This window comes from Canis aureus, chromosome X, assembly GCF_053574225.1.
Source record: "Canis aureus isolate CA01 chromosome X, VMU_Caureus_v.1.0, whole genome shotgun sequence".
NCBI classification, from domain to species: Eukaryota; Metazoa; Chordata; class Mammalia; order Carnivora; family Canidae; genus Canis; species Canis aureus.
The window spans coordinates 69,176,425-69,203,618 of record NC_135649.1 but is presented as its reverse complement, the minus strand read 5'-3'; the positions used below and the strand labels follow the sequence as shown (position 1 = coordinate 69,203,618).

The 27,194-nt window shown below is 35.8% G+C and overlaps 1 protein-coding gene across 6 annotated transcripts in view; it reads right to left on the bottom strand.

Moving 5' to 3' along the window:
• TEX11 (testis expressed 11) overlaps positions 1-27,194 on the bottom strand; it is a 323,813-nt gene that overhangs the window by 176,335 nt on the left and 120,284 nt on the right. For all 6 annotated transcript variants that reach the window (XM_077890293.1, XM_077890296.1, XM_077890292.1 and 3 more), the window contains 2 exons: positions 2,806-2,957; positions 169-254 (listed from right to left, as the gene is read on the bottom strand). In XM_077890293.1, the coding sequence (XP_077746419.1) occupies positions 169-254; positions 2,806-2,957 (238 nt within the window). The remainder of the gene's footprint in view (positions 1-168; positions 255-2,805; positions 2,958-27,194) is intronic.

Below are 27,194 nucleotides of genomic sequence, written 5' to 3'. Positions count from 1 at the left end.
AATGAATTCCTATACAATGCTCATTAACATTCTGCATTATTTATATTTAATACATAGATGGGACCTAAGCAGATTATTAAAATATTTGATGATCTATGATTTTTATAGTGAACATACTTATTTGTTAGAGTAGAGAAAGAAGATAAAGAATATAGATTCTTCCCAAACCTCAAAACTTCTGGCAGCTTTTTTCCACAGAATGTTGTGTAAACAGACCACTAATTCGGTTGTCAGTTGTCTTCCTGTTCGCTGACCTGAAAATGAAAACTGAGGCTCTAAAAACAAAACTCAAGATCTATTACATTAAATAAGAGTGCTAACTATATTCAGAACCTATAATCTTTAAGTAATGGCTACAAACACAATCCTATTCAGACAGGTTTTCATCATCAATTTTAGGTTAACTAGCAAAATTGATTATATAATAGAATCAGAGTTTGCTAGAATCACAGTAATTCGCCTATCAATTTGTGGTAGTTTGCCAGCTTAGCCTCTTTTTAATGTATTTTCCATGTTCCAAATTTGATCATCATCTGGTGCTTTAATGTTATTGTGAATGAACAGACAGCAATGCTAAAAATCGTTAATAAGAAGTGTTTATATTATTATATACTAACAAGATCAGATCAAGTTCACAAGAAAGGCCAATTACACCTTAAAGCCTTTGTAAAATACTTTAAGACCATGTTTACACGTAAATTTTATTACTTTAAATTGTAATTCACGTCTGATTGTTTCTGGTCTAGACACAGGGTTCAAATACATTAGCACACATTAAGGTAAAGTTTAAACTGCAACAGAATTCTACATCCCCTCTCTTCTACTCCTTTGGCACTACTAATTTCCACAAAAGTCTTGATAAGAACACTAAAAGTCTCTGACCCCAAAGCCCAGTCAGCAAACATAGGTTGTTCCATAGCTTAGATAAAATTACTCACATGAGAGTAAAATGATATTTAATGTGCCTATTTAAAATATTACTTTGAGAGCATAAGTTTATAATTGGATATCACGATAAAACTGGCTACTATAATCTTAAGAAAATTAGTCATTCTGGATAAACACATTTTCTAATTGGCTGACAGTTAACTTTTATTAAAAATAAAACATTTTTACTTTTAAAAGTCTAAATTATTTCATTTAAATTCTTAATTTTTCTAAAAATTATGTTTTTAAATTATGTTTTTCTTTTTTAAAAGATACTATTTCAGAGAGAGAGCAGTAGAGCATGAGCAGGGGGAGGGGCAGAAAGAGAGAGAGAGAGAGAGAGAGAGAGAGAAGCAGACTCCTCATTGAATGTGAATCCTGACATGGGGCTTGATCTCACACTCCAACATCATGACCTGAGCCAAAATCAACATACACTTAACCAACTGAGCCACCCAAGCACCCCTAAATTATGCTTTTCTAAATGTACTTTCTAGTTTTCTGAAGCACAACTTAATCTTTGCTTGCCCATTCAAGGTCAATAACACTAACAACTATTGCATTTTATTGTATTATTTTATCACAGTGGTGCCTTTGGTAAGTAACTATTATATCATACAGATTGCTATATTTTTAAAAATATTTGAAACTGTTCTATAAAATTTATAGTTTTCTCCTCCCTTGTGGTTAGATTATCTATGTCTTTCCCTGTAGACCCTTTCTCTCTTTCTAATATGCTACCATTAAAATGATCTGGTTAGAAAGACAGATAATCAAGCATATCAAAACTGGGTCTAAAAATAATTGGATTCTTAGTGAGGATCTGTAGGGACCATATTACCAATAAAATATGGTTTGTAGAATCTAAAGTTCAAAGGTTCCTAGAAATCAAAAGATTTCTTTTAAAAAAAATCAATGACTTTTTATAAAAATATGATACCTATTTGTAAAAATTCAAGAAATCTGGTAAAATATAAAGAAAGGAGTGCCTGGGTTGAGCATCCAACTTGATTTTGGCTCAGGTCATGGTCTTGAGGTCATGAGATTGAGCCCCACGTCAGGCTCATGCTCAGCATAGAGTCTGCTTGTCCCTCTCCCTATGTTCCTGCTCTTACTCTCTCTCTCTCTCTCTCTCTCTCTCAAAAAATAAAATCTTAAAAAAAAGAAAGAAGGCAACAAGTTACCCAAAATGTCATAACTCAGAATAAAGCCCAGTATTAACATTTAGTGACTATCAATTCTGTTATAAATCTGTATATGTGTAGAATTAGAAGGATGTATTGGGGTGAGAATTTTCTATGAAAGGGATCATCCTATCTGTGTTCTTCAGGGTTTGGAGTTCTATGGAGAGGCAGGGGGTTAGGGGAATGCTGAAATTTGGCTCTACATTTCTGCTTAAACAGAGAAACTCTATTATCTATTTTATTTAGGATAGGGTTCACAGAAGATTGCATGACAAAAAGGATGCTGGGGCTAAAAAGGAAGTTAAAAACTAGGAATGTATTTCACAACCTCTATTTTATAGTTAGAAAAAAACAAGATCCAGAGACGTTATTAACTTGCCAGAAGGCACACAGCTTATTTGAGATCACACTGAAATCATGAAGTTAGGCCTTTAACCTCACAATTTTTCACTACAAGAGAGATTTAAGCTCAGAGGTTTGTCCATTTTTGCTGATGTTTTGCTATTTTTGCTGTTTCTCATTCTAGTTTGTGGAATCTGGATCAATGAGGTATTACAGCTAATGGCTATTAGGGAGAAAAAAAAAGGAGTTGAGAAAAAGGGATCCAGTGATCTAAGAATTTTGCCACTTCTGCGACATCTAAGAATTATATGCATATTAACACCTTTCTAAAACCTGTAGAAATCCTACTGACCTATAATGATTTCATCAATCTTCTCCTTGGCAAGCAGTTCTTCCTTTCTTTGTAAAAGCATGTCAATGTAGAGCAGTAAAGCTTTCCCAATATTTTCTGATGACTTAAAATGTTCACAAATGATCTTCATGAAATAAAATCCAACAGATTCTCTGTCCAATGAGACACAATTTTAAATGGCATGAATGGAATAACTGGTTTTTGATCAATGGGTCTAAAATTTATTTGAGAATGAGCAAAACATGCAAGATAAAACTATATCTGAGCTTACATAATATCACCAAATGTCTAAATAAGCCTATTAACAATAAATTTTTAATTCAATTTCTATTTAATTTATTAAGCCACAAACATTTTCTTGTCATGAACATCTATAGTCAGATAATCATCTCTCTTTTAATATCTAATTTATGCTTTTTCCTTTAGAACTGATGCCAATTTGGGACATCTGGGTGGCTCAACAATTGAGCCTCTGCCTTTGGCTCAGGGCGTGATTGTGGAGAGCTGGGATCAAGTCCCACATCAGGCTCCCTGCATGGAGCCTGCTTCTCCCTCTGCCTATGTCTCTGCCCTCTCTCTGTGTCTCTCATGAATAAATAAATAAAACCTTTTTTTTAAAAAAAAAAAGAACTGATGCCAATTTATAAAAATTGGAACATGAGATCCAGTAAAGACACATGAACTGATGTTAGAAATTTACTAGTCCCTTGTGATGAGAATTTTTAGGATCTACTCTCTTAGTAACTTTCAAATATATCATATAGTAGTGCTGTGACCATGGTCATGGTGTACATTACATCCCCAGTATTTATTTATCTTGTAACTAGAGGTTTGTACCTTTTGACCTCCTTAAGTTATTATGATAGACACCTTAAGCTTATACAGTGCTGAATGTCAATTCTATCTCAACAAAATTGAAAGAGGAAAAAAGAAATTTACCAGTTCTCTCTGCCAACAACTTGTTTTAAAAATTTTATTTATGCTTAATTATACAAATAGTACACCAGTATATTCTGATTATTTAAAAATGCAAATAATTCATGGATTGGAAGGCTTAATATTTTTCAGAAGCCAAAACTACCAAAGCAATCTACAGGTTAAATGTAATCCCTATGAAAACTCCAATAACATTTTTTGCAGAAATGGAAAACTCTTCCCTAAACTTCATATGGAATCACAAGGGACTCCAAATAAAGCTGAAAGACTAGCAATTCCTGGTTTCAAAATTTACTACAAAGGTAATCAAAACAGTGTGGTACTGGCATAAAGACAGATATATACACCAATGGAATAAAATAGAGTTCAGAAATAAAATATCTCATATATAATCAAATAATTTTCAACAAGAGTGCCAAGACCATACAGTGAGGGAAAGAACAGTCTTTTCAACAAATGGTTTTGGGGCAAATGGATATCCATATGCAAAAGAATGAAATCGGATGTTTTTATTATACTGTATACAAAAATAAACTGAAAATGGATCAAATGACCTAAACAGAAGAACTAAGGTATAAAATTTTAGAAGAAAACAACACAGGGGGAAATCTTCATAACACTGGGTTTGGTAATAATTTCTTGGATATGATACCAAAATCATAGGTAACAAAAGCAAAAAACAATAAATTAGATAAATTGGACTACATTAAAATTTAAAAATTTTGCGTATTAAAAGATATAAAGAGTGAAATAGGCTACCTGTGGAATAATATGGTGAAAATATTTGCAAATTATATCTGATAAAGTGTTAATATCCAGAATATAAAAGAGCTCCTAAAACTCAACAAAAAAAAGCAAACAACCTAATTTAAAAACTGACAAATAACTTGAATAGACATTTCTCCAAAAAACATACGCAAGTGGCAATAATCACATGAAAAGATAATCAACATCACAAATCATTAGGGAAATGCAAATCAAAACCACAATGAGATACCACCTTATACCGACTGGGATGGCTACTATCAAAAAAAAAAAAAAAAAACAAAGAAACAAAAAGCAAGTATTGGCAAGGATGTGAAAAAATTGGAAACTTTATATACTGTTGGTAGGAATGTAAAGTGATAAGCCATTATGAAAAACAATAGAGCAATTCCTTTAAAAAATTAAAAACAGAATTTCCATAGGATCCAATTATTCTATTTCTGGGTATAAACCCAAAATAACTGGAAGTAGGGTCTCAAAGAAATACTTGTATACCCATGTTCATAGCATTATTCACAATAGCCAAAAAGTGGAAGTAGCCCAAGTCTCCATCAACAGATTAATGAATAAATGAAATATAGTATATACATACAATGGAATAGTATTCAGCCTTTAAAAGGGAGGAAATTCTGACACATGCTACAAAATGGTTGAACTTTGAGAACATTATGTTAAGTGAAATACATCAGTCAGAAAGAGACAAATACTGTATAATTTCACTAATATGGGGTATCTATACTAGTCATTCATACAGACAGAATGTAGATTAGTGTATGGGACTGGGGGGAAGGGGACTCAGGAGTTAGTGGGCACAGAGTTTCAGTTTTACAAAATGAAAAAAGGGCTCTGGAGACTGGTTACAAAACAACGTGAATGTACTTAACACTAGTGAACCACACACTTAAAAATAGTTAATATGATAAATATTATGTGTATTTAATCAGATTTTTTAAAAAACTGTTAAAAAGTTTTTAAATAAAAAGGTGCAAATAGTAAAGATAAAGCTTACATTTCTGTGGACCCCTATCCAGTCCCAGTCTCTTTCTCAAAGGTAGACACTTCTAAGATTAGTATTCTTTTCAGTCCTTTCCTGGTACACTTATATGCCTGTCTGTACTTAGAAACATAGTTTTAAAAATATATAAATGACATATTATGCATACTTTGCTTCTTTTCCTCTCAATACCATGTCTTAAAGTTCATTATGTACAGATTTACCTTACCCTTTTTAATTCCCACATAATATTTTATTGTATAGAGATACCTTTTCTTATCTATTATTCCTCTATTGATGATATTCAAGATGCTTTCAATGTTTCACTATTACAAGCAATGTTCAGCAAATATGCTTGTAAACATGTGAAGTGTAACATATAAATACCAAGGATTAAAACAGCTGAGTATGAGTACTTTAAATTTTGACCCTGTCAATTTGTTCTCCAAAAGACTGGGTGCTGGAGAAGCTGTCAACCTGGAAATGTCAGGAGGTGCATATAAAAACTGAAATTCCCACCAGCATCCTCTAATATAATGAAACTTTAGTTTTTGCCAATTTGATACTCTGCCAGCCCATCTTAAATCAGAAGCCTTTGCCTCAAGTTCTGTTTGATTTTTAAACTTTTATTATCCCTTTTCTCCTGGTATTCTTCACACCTAAAAAGAAAGAGGAAAAAGAAAAAAATTCTGTCCAAATATCAGAAGACAACTATATAGGTATAAATCATTTAACATAGATTTCTTCTTTACACATAAATCTATAAGAAAGGAAAATACTGCTGTCAATTTTGGCCTTTCCTGTCATCAATTCAGGAGAAAAATGACTTAAAACTATAAAAATCATTCTTTTCATGAAAAGCCAAATTTTCTTCAAACATTACGGATGTGGAATATTTAATGGCATGATACAAGATACTGCTCTTAGAAAGATGAGGTCAGGAAACCTTCTCATACCAGCATAAGGAGAATTACTAATGAAAGTAATGAAAGGTTACAAATACTGGGTATAGGATCTATGCTAAGTAGTGTGCTAAGCACCTTACACTATCTTATTATATTTCTATATTAATACCATAAAGTGTGCTGCAGCATACTCATTTTGCAGTTTAGGCTCAGAAAGGCCATAAAATGTATAAGATAGAAACAAAAAAAGCATTCAGAATTTGAATCCAAGTCTGTTTACCCCAGAGTTTTCCCCATTGTTTCCTACTGACTTTCTGTGAAAATGATATTTAAGGTCACAGTAACAATGGTCATAGATGTGACTCAAAGGAAAATTAACTCCCCTATTAAGTGTTTTCATTAATTAAAATTAACTATAAATCATTTAAATTGATTCCTCTTCCTTCCATAAGAGATCTGTACAAATGGTAAAGATGTGGTCAAAATAAATGCTGACAGGCAGCCCCAGTGGCCCAGCGGTTTGGCGCCGCCTTTGGCCCGGGATGTGATCCTGGAGACCCCGGATCAAGTCCCACATCAGGCTCCCTGCATGAAGCCTGCTCCTCTCCCTCTCCCTCTGCCTGTCTCTGCCTCTCTCTCTCTCTGTCTGTCATGAATAAATAAATAAAAGCTTTAAAAATTTTTTAAAAATAAATCCTGACAATTAGTATCTAATAAAGTCATATGAACTGCTCCCAGGAATATGCCACCATCTATAAATTCTCCATTAGAGAGAGTGATGCAGACAGGATGGCTCAGGCCTTCCATGTTTCTTTAAGTCCTTTCACTCAACCAACCAGGCCACTCAGAGCACTCACAGCTCAGTATAGGTAGGTTCTGATCCTGTCAGCAAATCCAGGCTCTCTCTGTTGCCTCTATCAGATCCACACTTTCAGCAAGTTTCCCTTTTCTCTAAGAACCAGCCCTTAGCCATAGCCCTCATCTCTTAGTGTGAGCTCTCAGGAATCTGTTACTTGGGCATGATGTTCTCTTTACCTTTTCCCTGGAACCCTCAAGCCTTAGGAATCTGAAGGAAAAAACAGGCCCTGTCAACAACCCCTCCTGAAAGCCAATGGCTCTTTACTTTCTTTGTTTCTTTTAGGCTATGTGACTAAACTATTAGCTGTAAAGGAAAATGAGTATTTTACCAATATATAATTGAAAGAAGAAACAATTGTTAGAGGAAAACGATACAATGAAGGAGAAAAATAAAATTTATTATATTAGAATAAAAGAAAAGAAATACAAAACAAGATTTTTGAGGCTAAAAATAGCAATTCAGGTAATGAAATAAAAATGTAGATAAATACATAAATATAGAATCTTGAAATAGGGTTAAAAATATTAAAAAGGATTTAGAAGTGCTAACTTACAGAATTCATAGCCTTAAGAGTGTATACAACATTAGTTATACCTTTATGTTTTAGTAAGAATATATACAGTAGTAAATGACACAGGGTGCAGAAACGAGTACACACAGCAAGGCTGAGATTGCCTATACTTAGAAAGGCCTTCTTGTGTACAAGAAACAACAGGTGTTGGCAAAGATGTGGAGAAAGGGGAACCATCTTACACTGTTGGTGGGAATGCAAACTGGTGCAGCCACTCTGGCAAACAGTTTAGAGGTGCCTCAAAAGTTAAAAATAGAACTACCCTAGGATCCAGCAAGTGCACTACTAGGTATTTACCCAAAGAGCACAAAAATATGAATTCAAAGGGATACATGCGCCCCGCTGTTTATAGCAGCATTATCTACAATAGCCAAATTATAGAAACAGCCCAAGTGTCCATCAACTGATGAATGGATAAAGAAGAAGTGGTGTATATATATAATGGATTATTACTCAGCCATCAAAAAGAATGAAATCTTGCCACTTGCAACAACATGGATGGAGCTGGAAAGTATTATGCTAAGCGAAATAAGAGAGTCAGAGAAAGATACCATATGATTTCACTTATATGTGGAATTTAAGAAATAAAACAAACAAGAAAGAAAAAAAAACAAGCATGGGGGAAAAAGAGAGAGAGAGAGGCAAACCAAGAAACAGATTCTTAGTATAGAGAACAAATTGATGGTTACCAGAGAGGAAGTGGGGGAGATGGGTGAAATAAGTGATGGGGAATAAAGAGTGTACTTGGAGTACCAGGTGTTGTATGTGAGTGTTGAAACACTAAATTGTACACCTGAAAGTAATATTATACTGAATGTTAATTAATTGGAATTTAAATAAAGACAAAAAAAAGAAAGGCCTGCTTGCAAAATTGGTCCCTGGCTGACCTCTGGTCACTTGACTGGTAAATAGTTCCCCACACTGATATAAAATTTTCCCTTAAAAATAAGAGTGGCCTAGACTATGCAAACAAAATGGTTTATATTCCATCTACTTCCCTTCTGGGTGTCTGGAATCTTAGTATGTGCTAGGGAGGAGTACCTACATGAGCATCCCCATTTAAAGCCTTGGGACTTAGTCTGTAATGAGCTCTCTGGTAAATAATGGTTCACACAAGTTGTCACACTCATTGCTAGAGGAATTAAGCATGTCATGTGCAACTCTATTGGGAAGGAACTCTTGGAAGCTTGTTTCTGGTGTCTTTCCTTCAGACTCTGGTCCTGGTGGCTTTTATCTTTATTTTTATTGCTTTTGCTTTGGAGCCTTTGTTAGCCCTGATTATTACTAATAAAAAGGAACATATAAAACCTGTACATACACACCCAACTACAAAGCACAAGAAGCAAATCCTGATAAAACTAGAGGAAGAAATAAACAAGTCCACCAGTTGGTGACTTCAACACTCCCTCTCAAAAATTCAAAGAAATAGAAAAAAAACTAGCTAAGATACATACTTATCAACTCTCAGGACCTAACTGAATTTACAGAAGACTTCATCAAACAGCAGCAGAAAACACAATCTTTCCAAGTGTCCACAGAATATATGTTGAAACCATTCTGGGCCAAGAAAAAAAAAACCTTAAGAAACTTAAAAGAAGTAAAAACAAACAGTGTTTTCTCTGGTAACATGGATCAAATAGAAATCAATACCACAAACAGAGTTCAGTAAAACTGAAAACAATGTATCAAAATTTGTGGGAGGCAGATACAGCATCACTGAGAGGGAAGTTTTTTTTTATCATTAAAGGCTTACATTAGAAAACTCAACACCAATTCATGATTTTAAAAAACTATCATCTCAAAAAGGTGAGAAGGTCACTTCCTCGACTCAATAAAGAACATCTACGATTAATCTACAGCTATCCTTGTACATAAAAATCCACCCCAAAACAGAAAAATATATCTGATTCTCAAGTGCACATTGAACATTTATCAAAATAGATTACATTGTGGGCTATAATACAAGTCTCAGTATCTTCAAAAAAACCTCAAATTATACAATGTATGCTCTCTGGCCACATGGAATTAAATTAGAGATCAATAACAGAAAGATCTTTAGGAAAATGCTCAGATATTTGGAAACTAGATAACATACTTCTAGAAAGCCCATGAACTAAATAAGAAAATCAAAAGGGAAATCTGAATGTATTTTGAACTGAATGAAGATGGGGGGGCTGCGCGGCCCCGGGAGCAGCTCGGAGGGGCTCGGGCAGAGGAAGAGGCTCCGTGCAGAGGGGGCTGCGCGGTTCCAGGAGCAGCTCGGAGGGGCTTGGGCGGCGGCTCCGCGGAGGGGGCTGCGCGGCCCGGGAGCGCGAATCCAACAGCGCAGGCTCCGGAGCACAGGGCGCCCGGACACAGCCCAGGATCCGGCCTCCCCCGGGACAGGCAGAGACCGGGAGGGCCCAGGACCGCAAGGAAGCTCCTGCCCCAGCTGAGCAGATCAGCGGCCCCGCCCCGGAGCCTCCAGGCCCTGCAGACGGAGTTCCTGCCGGAGCTGAATCCAGGTTTCCAGAGCTGCCCCGCCACTGGGGCTGTTCCTCCTGCGGCCTCACGGGGTAAACAACCCCCACCGAGCCCTGCACCAGGCAGGGGCACAGCAGCTCCCCCAACTGCTAACACCTGAAAATCAGCACAACAGGCCCCTCCCCCAGAACACCAGCTAGACTGACAACTTCCAGGAGAAGCCAAGGGACTTAAAGAACACAGAATCAGAAGATACTCCCCGGTGGTTCTTTTTTTGTTTGTTTGTTTTTGTTTTTGTTTTTGTTTTTGTTTTTGTTTTGTTTTGCTTTTTGATTTGTTTCCTTCCCCCACCCCCTTTTTTTCTCCTTTCTTTTTCTTTCTCTTTTTCTTCTTTTTTTTTTCGTTTTTTTTTCTTTTTCTTCCCTTTTTTTTTCTCTTTCTCTTTTTTTTCCTTCTTTCTCTCCTCTCTTTTTCTCTTTTTCCCAATACAACTTGCTTTTGGCCACTCTGCACTGAGCAAAATGACTAGAAGGAAAACCTCACCTCAAAAGAAAGAATCAGAAACCGTCCTCTCTCCCACAGAGTTACAAAATCTGGATTACAATTCAATGTCAGAAAGCCAATTCAGAAGCACTATTATACAGCTACTGGTGGCTCTAGAAAAAAGTATAAAGGACTCAAGAGACTTCATGACTGCAGAATTTAGAGCTAATCAGGCAGAAATTAAAAATCAATTGAATGAGATGCAATCCAAACTAGAAGTCCTAACGACAAGGGTTAACGAGGTGGAAGAACGAGTGAGTGACCTAGAAGACAAGTTGATAGCAAAGAGGGAAACTGAGGAAAAAAGAGACAAACAATTAAAAGACCATGAAGATAGATTAAGGGAAATAAACGACAGCCTGAGGAAGAAAAACCTACGTTTAATTGGGGTTCCCGAGGGCGCCGAAAGGGACAGAGGGCCAGAACATGTATTTGAACAAATTCTAGCTGAAAACTTTCCTAATCTGGGAAGGGAAACAGGCATTCAGATCCAGGAAATAGAGAGATCCCCCCCTAAAATCAATAAAAACCGTTCAACACCTCGACATTTAATTGTGAAGCTTGCAAATTCCAAAGATAAAGAGAAGATCCTTAAAGCAGCAAGAGACAAGAAATCCCTGACTTTTATGCGGAGGAGTATTAGGGTAACAGCAGACCTCTCCACAGAGACCTGGCAGGCCAGAAAGGGCTGGCAGGATATATTCAGGGTCCTAAATGAGAAGAACATGCAACCAAGAATCCTTTATCCAGCAAGGCTCTCATTCAAAATGGAAGGAGAGATAAAGAGCTTCCAAGACAGGCAGCAACTAAAAGAATATGTGACCTCCAAACCAGCTCTGCAAGAAATTTTAAGGGGGACTCTTAAAATTCCCCTTTAAGAAGAAGTTCAGTGGAACAATCCACAAAAACAAAGACTGAATAGATATCATGATGACACTAAACTCATATCTCTCAATAGTAACTCTGAATGTGAACGGGCTTAATGACCCCATCAAAAGGCGCAGGGTTTCAGACTGGATAAAAAAGCAGGACCCATCTATTTGCTGTCTACAAGAGACTCATTTTAGACAGAAGGACACCTACAGCCTGAAAATAAAAGGTTGGAGAACCATTTACCATTCGAATGGTCCTCAAAAGAAAGCAGGGGTAGCCATCCTTATATCAGATAAACTAAAATTTACCCCAAAGACTGTAGTGAGAGATGAAGAGGGACACTATATCATACTTAAAGGATCTATTCAACAAGAGGACTTAACAATCCTCAATATATATGCTCCGAATGTGGGAGCTGCCAAATATATAAATCAATTATTAACCAAAGTGAAGAAATACTTAGATAATAATACACTTATACTTGGTGACTTCAATCTAGCTCTTTCTATACTCGATAGGTCTTCTAAGCAAAACATCTCCAAAGAAACGAGAGCTTTAAATGATACACTGGACCAGATGGATTTCACAGATATCTACAGAACTTTACATCCAAACTCAACTGAATACACATTCTTCTCAAGCGCACATGGAACTTTCTCCAGAATAGACCACATATTGGGTCACAAATCGGGTCTGAACAGATACCAAAAGATTGGGATTGTCCCCTGCATATTCTCGGACCATAATGCCTTGAAATTAGAACTAAATCACAAGAAGTTTGGAAGGACCTCAAACACATGGAGGTTAAGGACCATCCTGCTAAAAGATAAAAGGGTCAACCAGGAAATTAAGGAAGAATTAAAAAGATTCATGGAAACTAATGAGAATGAAGATACAACCGTTCAAAATCTTTGGGATGCAGCAAAAGCAGTCCTAAGGGGGAAATACATCGCAATACAAGTATCCATTCAAAAACTGGAAAGAACTCAAATACAAAAGCTAACCTTACACATAAAGGAGCTAGAGAAAAAACAGCAAATAGATCCTACACCCAAGAGAAGAAGGGAGTTAATAAAGATTCGAGCAGAACTCAACGAAATCGAGACCAGAAGAACTGTGGAACAGATCAACAGAACCAGGAGTTGGTTCTTTGAAAGAATTAATAAGATAGATAAACCATTAGCCAGCCTTATTAAAAAGAAGAGAGAGAAGACTCAAATTAATAAAATCATGAATGAGAAAGGAGAGATCACTACCAACACCAAGGAAATACAAACGATTTTAAAAACATATTATGAACAGCTATACGCCAATAAATTAGGCAATCTAGAAGAAATGGACGCATTCCTGGAAAGCCACAAACTACCAAAACTGGAACAGGAAGAAATAGAAAACCTGAACAGGCCAATAACCAGGGAGGAAATTGAAGCAGTCATCAAAAACCTCCCAAGACACAAGAGTCCAGGGCCAGATGGCTTCCCAGGAGAATTTTATCAAACGTTTAAAGAAGAAATCATACCTATTCTCCTAAAGCTGTTTGGAAAGATAGAAAGAGATGGAGTACTTCCAAATTCGTTCTATGAAGCCAGCATCACCTTAATTCCAAAGCCAGACAAAGACCCCGCCAAAAAGGAGAATTACAGACCAATATCCCTGATGAACATGGATGCAAAAATTCTCAACAAGATACTGGCCAATAGGATCCAACAGTACATTAAGAAAATTATTCACCATGACCAAGTAGGATTTATCCCTGGGACACAAGGCTGGTTCAACACCCGTAAAACAATCAATGTGATTCATCATATCAGCAAGAGAAAAACCAAGAACCATATGATCCTCTCATTGGATGCAGAGAAAGCATTTGACAAAATACAGCATCCATTCCTGATCAAAACTCTTCAGAGTGTAGGGATAGAGGGAACATTCCTCAACATCTTAAAAGCCATCTATGAAAAGCCCACAGCAAATATCATTCTCAATGGGGAAGCACTGGGAGCCTTTCCCCTAAGATCAGGAACAAGACAGGGATGTCCACTCTCACCACTGCTATTCAACATAGTACTGGAAGTCCTAGCCTCAGCAATCAGACAACAAAAAGACATTAAAGGCATTCAAATTGGCAAAGAAGAAGTCAAACTCTCCCTCTTCGCCGATGACATGATACTCTACATAGAAAACCCAAAAGTCTCCACCCCAAGATTGCTAGAACTCATACAGCAATTCGGTAGCGTGGCAGGATACAAAATCAATGCCCAGAAGTCAGTGGCATTTCTATACACTAACAATGAGACTGAAGAAAGAGAAATTAAGGAGTCAATCCCATTTACAATTGCACCCAAAAGCATAAGATACCTAGGAATAAACCTCACCAAAGATGTAAAGGATCTATACCCTCAAAACTATAGAACACTTCTGAAAGAAATTGAGGAAGACACAAAGAGATGGAAAAATATTCCATGCTCATGGATTGGCAGAATTAATATTGTGAAAATGTCAATGTTACCCAGGGCAATATACACGTTTAATGCAATCCCTATCAAAATACCATGGACTTTCTTCAGAGAGTTAGAACAAATTATTTTAAGATTTGTGTGGAATCAGAAAAGACCCCGAATAGCCAGGGGAATTTTAAAAAAGAAAACCATATCTGGGGGCATCACAATGCCAGATTTCAGGTTGTACTACAAAGCTGTGGTCATCAAGACAGTGGGGTACTGGCACAAAAACAGACACATAGATCAGTGGAACAGAATAGAGAATCCAGAAGTGGACCCTGAACTTTATGGGCAACTAATATTCGATAAAGGAGGAAAGACTACCCATTGGAAGAAAGACAGTCTCTTCAATAAATGGTGCTGGGAAAATTGGACATCCACATGCAGAAGAATGAAACTAGACCACTCTCTTTCACCATACACAAAGATAAACTCAAAATGGATGAAAGATCTAAATGTGAGACAAGATTCCATCAAAATCCTAGAGAAGAACACAGGCAACACCCTTTTTGAACTCGGCCATAGTAACTTCTTGCAAGATACATCCACGAAGGCAAAAGAAACAAAAGCAAAAATGAACTATTGGGACTTCATCAAGATAAGAAGCTTTTGCACAGCAAAGGATACAGTCAACAAAACTCAAAGACAACCTACAGAATGGGAGAAGATATTTGCAAATGACATATCAGATAAAGGGCTAGTTTCCAAGATCTATAAAGAACTTATTAAACTCAACACCAAAGAAACAAACAATCCAATCATGAAATGGGCAAAAGACATGAACAGAAATCTCACAGAGGAAGACATAGACATGGCCAACATGCATATGAGAAAATGCTCTGCATCACTTGCCATCAGGGAAATACAAATCAAAACTACAATGAGATACCACCTCACACCAGTGAGAATGGGGAAAATTAACAAGGCAGGAAACAACAAATGTTGGAGAGGATGCGGAGAAAAGGGAACCCTCTTACACTGTTGGTGGGAATGTGAACTGGTGCAGCCACTCTGGAAAACTGTGTGGAGGTTCCTCAAACAGTTAAAAATATACCTGCCCTACGACCCAGCAATTGCACTGTTGGGGATTTACCCCAAAGATACAAATGCAATGAAACGCCGGGACACCTGCACCCCGATGTTTCTAGCAGCAATGGCCACGATAGCCAAACTGTGGAAGGAGCCTCGGTGTCCAACGAAAGATGAATGGATAAAGAAGATGTGGTTTATGTATACAATGGAATATTACTCAGCTATTAGAAATGACAAATACCCACCATTTGCTTCAACGTGGATGGAACTGGAGGGTATTATGCTGAGTGAAGTAAGTCAGTCGGAGAAGGACAAACATTATATGTTCTCATTCATTTGGGGAATATAAATAATAGTGAAAGGGAAAATAAGGGAAGGGAGAAGAAATGTGTGGAAAATATCAGAAAGGGAGACAGAACGTAAAGACTGCTAACTCTGGGAAACGAACTAGGGGTGGTAGAAGGGGAGGAGGGCGGGGGGTGGGAGTGAATGGGTGACGGGCACTGGGTGTTATTCTGTATGTTAGTAAATTGAACACCAATAAAAAATAAATAAAAAAAAATGAACTGAATGAAGATGAAAACAACGTTTAAAATTTGTGCTGCTAAAAAGTGATGCTTCATGGAAAATTAACAGTAGTAAGTTCTTAACAACAACAAAAAAAATCTCAAATCAGTCATATCATCTTCTATCTTAAAAGAATCCTAAGAGCAAGAATAAATCAACCTAAAGTGGGACACCTGGGTGACTCAGTGGTTTAGCGTCTGCCTTCGGCTCAGGGCATGACCCAGGAGCCTGCTTCTCCCTCTGCCTATGTCTCTGCCTCTCTTTGTCTCTCATATATAAATAAATAAAATCTTTTTTAAAAATACAACCTTGCAGCCCCGGGTGGCTCAGCGGTTTAGTGCCAACTTCAGCCCAGGGCGTGATCCTGGAGACATGTGATCGAGTCCTACATCGGGCTCCCTGCATGGAGCCTGCTTCTCCCTCTGACTGTGTCTCTGCCTCTCTCTCTCTCTCTCTCTCTCTCTCTCTCTGTGTCTGTCTCTCATGCATATAAACAAAACCTTTAAAAAATAAAATAAAACAACCTAAAGTAACTATAATTAAGAAATAATAAACTTCAAAGCAGAAATCAATGAAATGAATAGCTGTTTCTTTGGGAAGTTCAGTAAAATTGATAAATCTCCAGCTAGACTAATCAAAAAAAATGTTAAGGTACAAATTACCAATGTCAAGAACAATAGAGTTGACATCACTACAGATTTTTTAAAATGTTGAAAGGGTTAACAAGGGAATATTATAAAGAACTTTCTGCAATATATTTGACATGTTCAATAAAATAAATTCCTCAAAGACTCAAATTATCAAATCCCACTCAAAAATAAATCAGTAACATGAATAACACTGTATATATTAGAGAAACTGAGTATGTAGTAAAAAAGCCTTGCCACCAAAGAAACTTCCAGATCCAATAATTTCACTGTTTAATTCTACCAAATCTTTAAGGAAGAAATAATGTCAATTTAATATAAACTCTTTCAGAAAATTGAAAGGGAGGTTATACTTCTCAACTTACCTATGAGGCCAGCATTAACCATAATACAAAAATTAGATATAGAAATTATAAGAAAATAAAGCTATTAATCAGTATCTGTCATGAATATATACGCAAAAATTCTAAACAAAATTTTACCAAATCAAATTCAACATTATATAGTGCTTGCTTCAGCAGCACATATACAAATTCAACAATATATAAGAAGTATAATGCATCATAACTAAGTGGATTTATTCCAAGAATGCACAGACATACAAAAATTAAATCAAATGATCATAGACCTAAATGCAAAACCTAGAACCCAAAACACTTCTAACAAAAGACATAAATTATTTGTGGCCTAGGTTAGGCAAAGATTTCTTTGATATGACACCAAAGCCTCCATAAAAGATAAAACTGATACACTTGATTTCATCAAATTAAGAACTTCTATTTTTTTTTTTGAAGATTTTACTTATTTATTTGAGAGAGAGAGAGAGAGCAAGCACAAGCAGGGGAAGGGCAAAGGAGGAGGGAGAAACAGACTCCTGGCTGAGCAGAAAGCCCAACATGGGGCTCAATCCCAGGATCCTAGGATCATGACCTGAGCTGAAGGCAGACCCTTAACCGAAACCATAGACTGGCAGAAAATATTTGGAAATCATATATCTAGTAAGAGATCTTGTTTACAGAGTAAAGAACTAAGTCAATATTAAGCAAACAACCCAATTTTTTACATGGGCAAAAGATGTGAACAGACACTTCACAAAAAAGGATGCACAAATGACAAGCATATTAAAAGATGTTCAACATTATTAGTTATTACAAGAATGCAAGATATCATTCTATACCTACTAAGATTAAAAAGGCCTGGATATGGAGGGACTGGCGCTTTTCATACATTGCTGGTGGGAATATAAATTGCTATAACTACTTTTAAAAACACCTGACAGTTTTTTAAAAAGTTAGACATATACGTACCATCCAAATCAGCCATTTCACTTCTAGGCATTTACCAAGAAAAGGTATATGTCCATACAAAAGTATGTGAGTGAATATTCATAGCAACTTTATTTGTAATAGACTCAAACTGGAAATAACTAAAATCTGAATAAACAAATTGCAGTATATCCATACAACAAATTACTATTCAGCAATAGAAAGGAATGAATTATTTTTTAAGATTTTATTTATTTGTTTGTTTATTTATTTATTTATTTGAGAGAGGGATAGAGCACAAGCAGGGGAAGGGGCAGAGGGAGAGAGAGAAGCAGACTCCCCACTAAATGCGGAGCCTGAAGCAGGGGCCCAATCCCCAGATCCCAAGACCATGACCTTAGACAAAGTCAGAGGCTTAACCAACTGAGCCACCCAGTGCCCTGAAGGGAATGAACTACTGATAGACATAGCAACATGGATGAATCTCAGGCAAATGTGGTGAGTTAAAGAAGCCACACTAAAAGGAATAAATAATCTGATTCCATCTACATAAAATTCTGAAAAATACAAACTTACCTATAGTGACATAAACCATCAATGAATGATCAATGGTTGCCTTGTAAGAAGGAGGTGCTGGGTGGAGGAAAGCATTAGAAAAGGTTACAAGGAATCATTTGGGGGTATTAACTATGTTCATAACTGTACATAGTTCATATGTAACTATGATGAGTTCATAACTGTGCATGTAATTTTGTGTGTATATAAACACGCATTCATATATGTATGTGTGTATACACATTTATGAACATATATATTCATCATATGTATATTAACATATTATATATTTTATAAATGTGTGTCTATACATGAATATATGGTACCTATCACGTATATATATGTCAAAACTTATTGAATTGTCCACTTATTTTAAATATATGCATTGAATTATACGTCACACCTCAATAAAGCTGTTTTTTTAAAAAATAAGAAAATAAAGGAAACTGGGCATTACTTTGCATAACTGCTAAAGATGGACAGGAAGGCCAGCTAGAGTTGCCATTATGAACTCACTGTCACCTTGCACAGAGAACCCTGGAGACTGCTCTAAAAACAGTTACATTTCTAAAGATGTACTAAGTACTCATGTACAGGTAATATCAAAATCTCTGCTCCTTGGAGCTAGTTTCATAAAAAACAAAGGATATGTTAGCCAAATGTAATGAATTGTGAGAATCCCTTATGTGTTAGAAATATAGGATATATAACTGAGAATCTTTAAAGGAATCTTTATAGTTCTTTAAACTAAGAGAACTGAGAATCTTTATAGTTCTTTAAACTAAGAACTATAAATTGTTATAATGCTAGTAGGCATATAGGTATCATTGATCTTCTGGTTTGATAATAATAATCATTTCCATTTAAGGATACAAATAACCTACACATAGAAAGTAACCTCTTCATTGAACCCTAATTTTACGCTACAGCTAAAGAACTCAGCTTTGGCTGCTACTATTTGCTTTGCAGTTGAAAAAAACCCACTTAGCAATCTAGTTAATCTGGCATTACAGAGTCCCCCAACCTGTAGTTTTGCCATATGTAACCTTTAAAGATATGTATCCAGCAAAGTATTTTGTGTGTGTTACATGGCCATCCCAAATGGGATCATATAAATATATGATTGTTAGACGTTAGTTCACAAACTAGCAGCTTAATGAGAATCCTATACTCATAGGATTTAGAGCTAGAAGGAATCTTAAAGTTTACTTATTTAAACCTCTTTCACCCTCTCATTTACAGAAGTACCAGAGGCTTTGTTGCTGTAACAAATTACCACAAATTTAGCAGCTTAAAACACCCATTTATTGGGGCTCCTGGATGCCTCAGTCAGTTAAGCATCCAGCTCTTGGTTTTGGTTCAGGTCATGATCTCACAGTTGTGGGATCAAGTCCTACATTGGGTTCCATGCTCAGCATGGAATCTGCTTGAGGCTCTCTCTCCCCCTCCCTGTATCCATCTCCCCACTTGTTTGTGCACTCTCTCTAAAATAAATAAAATCTTCTTTAAAAAACCCACTCATTTATTATTTCACAATTCTTTAGGTCAGAAATCTAGGCAGGCTTACCTGGGAATTGTGCTTAGGGTCTCAAAAGGCCAAGTCAAGGTATTAGCTGGCTTGGGCTCTTATCCAGGGGCTCTAGAAAAGGATCAGCTTCTAGGCTTATTCAGGTATTGGCAAAAAATCAGTTCTGTAAGGTTGTGGGGAGTAGTTCTACTACTTCTTCAAAAGTAGTACAGGGGATCCCTGGGTGTCTCAGTGGTTTAGCACCTGCCTTTGGCCCAGGGCATGATCCTGGAGTCCCAGGATCAAGTCCCACATCAGGCTCCCTGCATGGAGCCTGCTTCTCCCTCTGCCTGTGCCTCTACCTCTCTCTCTCTCTCTCAGTCTGTGTCTCTCATGAATAAATAAATAAAATCTTTTTTAAAAAGTAGTAATAGCCAAAGTCTATTGAATGCTTACTATGTCTCAGGAATATTACACAAATTAATTTATTTAATTCTCACACAGGTATGTTCTTTCTATACACAATTTGTTGAGGGTTTTATATCACAAAAGGATATAATCTGTCAAACACTTTTTCTGCATCTCTTGGGAGAATAATGATTTTTTTTATTATGTAGTCGAGATACAATATATTAGTTTCAGATGTACAATATAGTGACTCAACAGTTACATACATTACAAAGTGATCACCATTCTAAATCCAGCTAACCTCTGTCACTATACTATGTACATACTACATATTATTAACTATATTTCATTTGTTGGACATTGCATCCCTGTGTCTCATTTATTTTATAACTAGAAGTTTGTATACTTTAATCCTCTTCACCTATTTTGCCCATCCCTCACATAAAATCATGATTTTTTAATCTTTCATTCTTTTAGTGTACTATATTAATCACATTTTTTTCCTTTGCATGTATTAAACCATCCTCCCATCCCAGGGATAAATCTCACTTGGTCATGCTGTTTAACCATTTTAATGTGTTGTTGAATTCAGTTTGCTAATATTTTGTTGAGAATATTTGCATCTATATTCATCAAGAGTACTGGGTCTATACAAAAACCATAGGATTTCACTCATAAGTGGCATTTAGGAAAGAAAACAAATGAACATGGGAAATGGGAAAAAAAGAGAAGCAAACTGCAAGAGACTCTTAATAATAGAAAACAAACTAAGGGTTGATGAAGGGATGTGGGTGGGGGATAGGCTAGGTGGGTGATGGGTATTTAGGAGGGTACTTCTTATGATGAACACTAGGAGTCATATGTAAGTGATCAATCACTAAATTCTACTTCTGAAACATTACATTTTATGTTAACTAACTAGAATTTAAATACAAATTTTGGGGGAAAAAAGAGTATTAGTCTATAGTTTTCTTTAAAAAAAAGATTTTATTTATTCATGAGAGACACAGAGAGAGAGAGAGAGAGAAAGGCAGAGGCACAGGCAGAGGGAGAAGCAGGCTCCATGCAGGGAGTCCAACATGAGACTCGATCCCAGGACTCCAGGATCACACCCTGGGCTGAAGGTGGCGCTAAACTGCTGAGCCACCTGGGCTGCCTGGTCTATAGTTTTCTTACAGTGCCCTTACAAATTATCAGGGTAATGTTGGCCTCATAAAACGAGTTTGGAAGTATTCTCTCCTCTTCGGTTTTTTGGAAGAGTTTGAGAAGGACTCGCATTAATTCTTTGAATGTTCAGTAGAATTCACCAGTCAAACCATCTGATCCTTGGCATTTCTGCTTGGGAGGTTTTTGATTACTGATCCAACCTCCCTACTCATTATTGTTCTGTTCAGATTTTCTATTTCTTCCTAATTCAGTCCTGGTACATTGTATGTTTCTAAGATTTTATCCATTTCTTCTAATTTATCCAATTTGTTGGCATACAATTTTTTAAAAGATTTTTAATTTATTCATTCATAGAGACAGAGAGAGAGAGAGAGAGAGAGAGAGAGAAGCAGAGACACAGGCAGAGGGAGAAGCAGGCTCCACACAGGGAGCCCAACGTGGGACTCGATCCCGGGGCCCCAGGACCACACCCCGGGCTGCAGGAGGCACTAAACTGCTGTGCCACCGGGGCTGTGCTGTTGGCATATAATTTTTCATAATATTCTCTTCTTTATATCTGTGTGGTGTCAACTGTAATGTCTCCTCTTTCATTTCTGATTTTGTCTTCTCTTTTTTCTTTTTAAAGATTTCATTTACTCATGAGAGACACAGAGAGAGAGAGAGAGAGAGGCGCAGAGACAAAGGCAGAGGGAGAAGCAGGCTCCATGCAGGGAGTCTGACGTGGGACTTGATCTCCAGTCTCCAGGATCACGCCCTGGGCTGAAGGTGGCGCTAAACCGCTGAGCCACCGGGACTGCCCTTCTCTTTTTTCTTAGTCTAGTTAAATTTGTATCAATTTTGTTTATCTTTTTGAAAAAAAAAAAAAAAACACCTCTTCATTTCATTGATTTTTTTTTATCGCTTTTCTGGTTTCTATTCCATTTATTTCTTCTCTGATCTTTGTTACTTCCCTTCTTCTACAACTTTGAGCTTAGTTTGCCTTTTCTTTTTCTAGTTCCCTAAAGTATAAACTTAGGTTGTTTGTTTGAGATCTATTTTCTTAATATGTGCATTTATTACTATAAACTTCCCCTTCAGAATGGCTTTTGCAGCATCCCATGGGTTTGGGTGTGTTGTTTCCATTTTCATTTGTTTGGGGATATTTTTTATTTCCCTTTTGATTTCTGCTTTGACCCACTGGTCATTTCAGAGTGTGATGTTAATTTCACACTCCTGTTGAAAATTTGTAGATTTTCCTGCTTTCCTCTTGTTGCTGACTTCTAGTTTCATATCATTGTGATGGAGCAGATACGTGGTATGACTTCAATCTTCTCAAATTTGCTAAAACTTACTTTGTGATACTATCTATCCTGGAGAATATTCCATGGGCACTTGAGAAGAATGTGTATTCTGCTTCTGTTTGATGGAACATTCTTATATAAACGTCTATTGAGTCCATTTGGTCTAACATATGGTTCAAGTCCAAAGTTTCCTTGTAGATTTTCTGTCTGGCTTACTGAAAGTGGGATACTGAAGTCTGCAACTTTTATTTTTCATGTCTTTCATTTTTATCACTTCCCTCCATTTCCTATACCAGAATCTCTGAGAGTAAGATTCCTTATTTGTATAGTTTATGGCAAGAATGTTTTTGGATAGTTCACAGCTTAACTGTGTGAACTAAAAAAAGATAGATTATCTAAAAAATAGGTTCTGAAGATAGTGTGGGGCTGGCATATTAGTTACTAACATGGCTGGGAAAAAAAGGCAAAAACAGCAAAAGGCAGAACAATAACTCAAAACAATATAATTTTAATGCCAAATATGTAGACAAGAATAGTTTTACCTTTATAAATCATCTACTTAATAGGCCCTCTTTGGAAATACTAAAATATTCTGATTGTGTTTGTTTCATAATTATGAGCTATTCTTCCCCATTAGGCAGTGATCTCCTTGAGACCAAGGACTATATATAATTTAATTTCTGTATCTCTAATGCCCTGTGACAAAATAACTGGTACACTGTAGGAACTCAGATGAGAAAGAATGAATTCCCACTACTATCAACCTAATTCGGGTTCTTATCACTTTATATGTGACCTACCTATGATGATTCTTAATTTATTTCCCTACTTCTAATCTCATCCCTCTCAACTTCTTGCATGTTTCCATTAGCATGTCACTATCCTCTTTGAAAATCTTCAATGGGTCCTCATTTGCCTATATCATAAAGTTCTTAACTTGATTTTCAAGGATTTTCACAAACGACCCCAATATACATAATTTTGTATCTCATTACAGCTTTTATATAAAATGTATGTATGCCCTAGCCTCTCTAATGCATTAATCATATATTATTTTGTCCCCCACCTACTTGCTACAAGTGTTCTTACTCCTTTACTAAATTCTTTCCCAACTTCAAACTCCAGATGAAGTCTCACCTTCAACCCTTTCTGATGTTCCAGTCCATTAATGATCTAGGCCTCTTCTGAACTCCTATACTAATTAGTCAGTTATCCTCATTTTCTATGTGCTATCTTTTATGGTTATCTTTATACATATATTCTTTCCAATAAGACTTGTAAGTGAAGTGTTTATGACTTCCATATGCTGCTCTTTACATACAAGATACTAAATTGGACTAAATTACTGTCTCTAAACCTGCCTTGTGCTCACACTTTTGCTTACTCTAATCTTCCTGCCAGGAATCCCCTATTCATTCACCTATGCAGATCTTATATATTTTCTAAGTCCCTATCTCCTCCGTTTAGCATTCTCTAATCAATAGAGCCACAGTGATCTTTTGTTCCCTCCTCTAAATTCATATAGGATTGATAACTATGCCATGCACTTCTCATATCCTGCTTTTTATTGTCAGTTGACTGAACACATATATGCTTAACTTGCTGTAGCAGACTGTAAATTCATTAGAGGAATGTTTGTTTTTTATATATTTTTTATCTCCAACCAGACCTCAGACAACATGTTGCACCAGGCACAATTTTTGTTGATAAAATGAACTTAAATGTATCCAATATACTAAGGGAAATCAAACACTTATCTCCAAGAAGCAATCAACTCTAAAAAATCCCTTTAATTCCTCTTCCCATCTCAAACACCCTAAAACCAACCCCTCCCCAGGGGGAAAAAAAAACACATAAACCATCTATCCAAACCAAATACAGTAAAGATGCAAGAACTGAGTATATATTCTGTACCAATTTCCTTTCCTACAGACTGTAATTATTTTTCTAATAAACTCATTAATAATTTTTATTAAAACAAATAATTCTAGTGGATGCCCTACAAACTCTGTTTATCTGATCTGAAATGGGAAAGCAGATGAAAGAACTATGGTGATAATTCTTACCAAACTCAGCTTTGATAGTGGCTGTTAGATGAGAACATCCATGTGAGCATGATTAAATTAAATCCCAGGAGCCAGTAGATGTTTGCTTTTATTTCTTAGTGTCTGGTGATAATGTTTTAGATCTATCCCAGGAAGGAATTAATGTTGAGAGTATTAGGTCTTCAATATTATATTTGTCTCTTTTCCTGGATTTTCAGGATATTATCTTACTCATCTCAGTTAGCATGCCATTTCTGCAACCCATGTAAGTAGTTGTTTTATATTATCATAAGAATAAATTTCATTTAAACATATGATTTTTAAAATATGCTGCATTCCTGGGGTGCCTGGGTGGCTCAGTCAGTTAAGCATCTGACTTTAGCCAGGTCATGATCCCAGGGTCCTTGGATGGAGCCCCAAGTCAGGCTCCCTACTCAGCAGGGAGTCTGCTTTTCCCTCTCCCTTTGCCACTCTGCCTGCTCACATGCATATGTATGCTCTCTCTCTTTTAAATAAATACATAAGTAAATACATAAATAAAGTGCTACATTCCTAAATATGACTATATTATATCTTAGAGCCAAATACATTTTGGAGGTAAGTCATTTTTAGTTTTTAATGTTAAGTCTATGGAAAAATACTATTTGCTAATTTCTCTAAACAGAACCTTTCAGGAATTCATTTAATGTGTAGAATTGAGCAAGCTCTAAAACATTGTATTCCAATATTCAAAAGTGAGTTCAAAAACTATTTAAAAATAACATCAGGTCTTATATAACAAGAATGTTGGGAACAAAGCAGTTAACCTACAAGGCTTTCTGTTGCTGTTGTTGTTTTTACTTGATAAGCCTAAACAAACTGGTTTCCCTATATCTAATTCTGACTTTCAAAAATTCTGATCTTGACTTTAGAAGCCTGATTTTGCTTTTCTCTATTCTTGATTTTAGTTTGGCAATGTCAATCTGATCTCCTACAATCTTGTTCATATTTTTATCTGTTGCACTGACTTTTCTACATCACTTTATTTCAAGGTTTCTGATTCTACCTTGGTAGTCTTGTTCCAATTCAGAATATTTAGTTTGATTATTTAATTAGGTATTCTTGTCACTGGAATGAATAGTAACTGATTAATCCTACCCAAGCAGTACAAAAGGAAGGGTCTGAGACATTTTACCAATAAAAGGTAAAGTGGTAAGATTAGATATGATCTTTTTTCTTTTAAAATTTTATTATACTCATGGTATGTTTATAGAATAAAAAATAAAACAGATAAAAATTTTGAAAAGAAAGAAAGCTCAAGGTGAGAAGACTTAGTTGTTGTAAAAGAGTTCAGGACCCTTGGGTTTACAGATGAGACTACTGAGCCACAGAGGTTTTCAATAAATTACAGAAGTATTTGATAAATTACAGAAAACTAAAGGGGTGATGAAAACTGAAGAAGGAAAACTTTGAGATATATATATATACTATTTATATATATATATCTCAAAGTTATATAATATACAATATTTATACAGTTATATAATATTGTACAATAATATATAAATATTATACAATATAATATTGCATAGTATTTTGTATAATATATAATGTATACTATTATATTATATATAATGTATATTATATAATATATATTATTTTTATATATATCTCAAAGATATATAATAATATATATATTTTTTTTTAAACAAAGAGAGCAATAGACTCCCAAACGTGGCTACTCAACATGAGGTCCACAGACAAACAGCAACAGCATCACATGGAAAGCTTATTAGAAATGTAGATCTCAAGTTTCATCCCAGACCTACTGAATTAGAATCTCTATCTTCACAAGGTCTTGAGCTAATCACATGTACATTAAAGTCCGAGAAGCATTAACATAAAACAGCAAGGATTTATTCAGAAAAAGGCATGCCAAATTAATCTTATTTTATCTTTTGATAAGTTTACTTAAATGATAAAGTCAGAGAGTAAATAGATATAATCTAACAATTTCAGGATAACAACTCATAATAACAGAGTATCAAGCCATCTCATTGCTTTTCTACAATTTAAAGCATATGGTCTTCCCTTATTATAGCATCACACATTACCACGATCTCATAAGTGTGTAACCTAGAATTGTCTGCACATTAACTTCTAATGAAGCTTGACTATTAAAAGGTAAAATTTTTAAAAAGGCCATTTAAGAAACATGGTATTTCCATCCATCCATCAGTGTGTTCAAAATTTTATCTTTGCATCAAGGTGCATCATTTTCTAATGTACTACATTCTAACAGTTAATGTTCTACACACTTAGCTTTTATTTCTAAAATAAACTTCTCTATATAAAACATATTTATGCTTTTGCTATAAAATTATTATCATTGTCCATTATATAATATTGTCCATTATATAATAAATAAAATGCTACATTCCTAAATATGACTATATTATATCTTAGAGCCAAATACGTTTTGGAGTAAATCATTTTTATTTTTTAATGTTAAGTCTATGGGAAAATACTA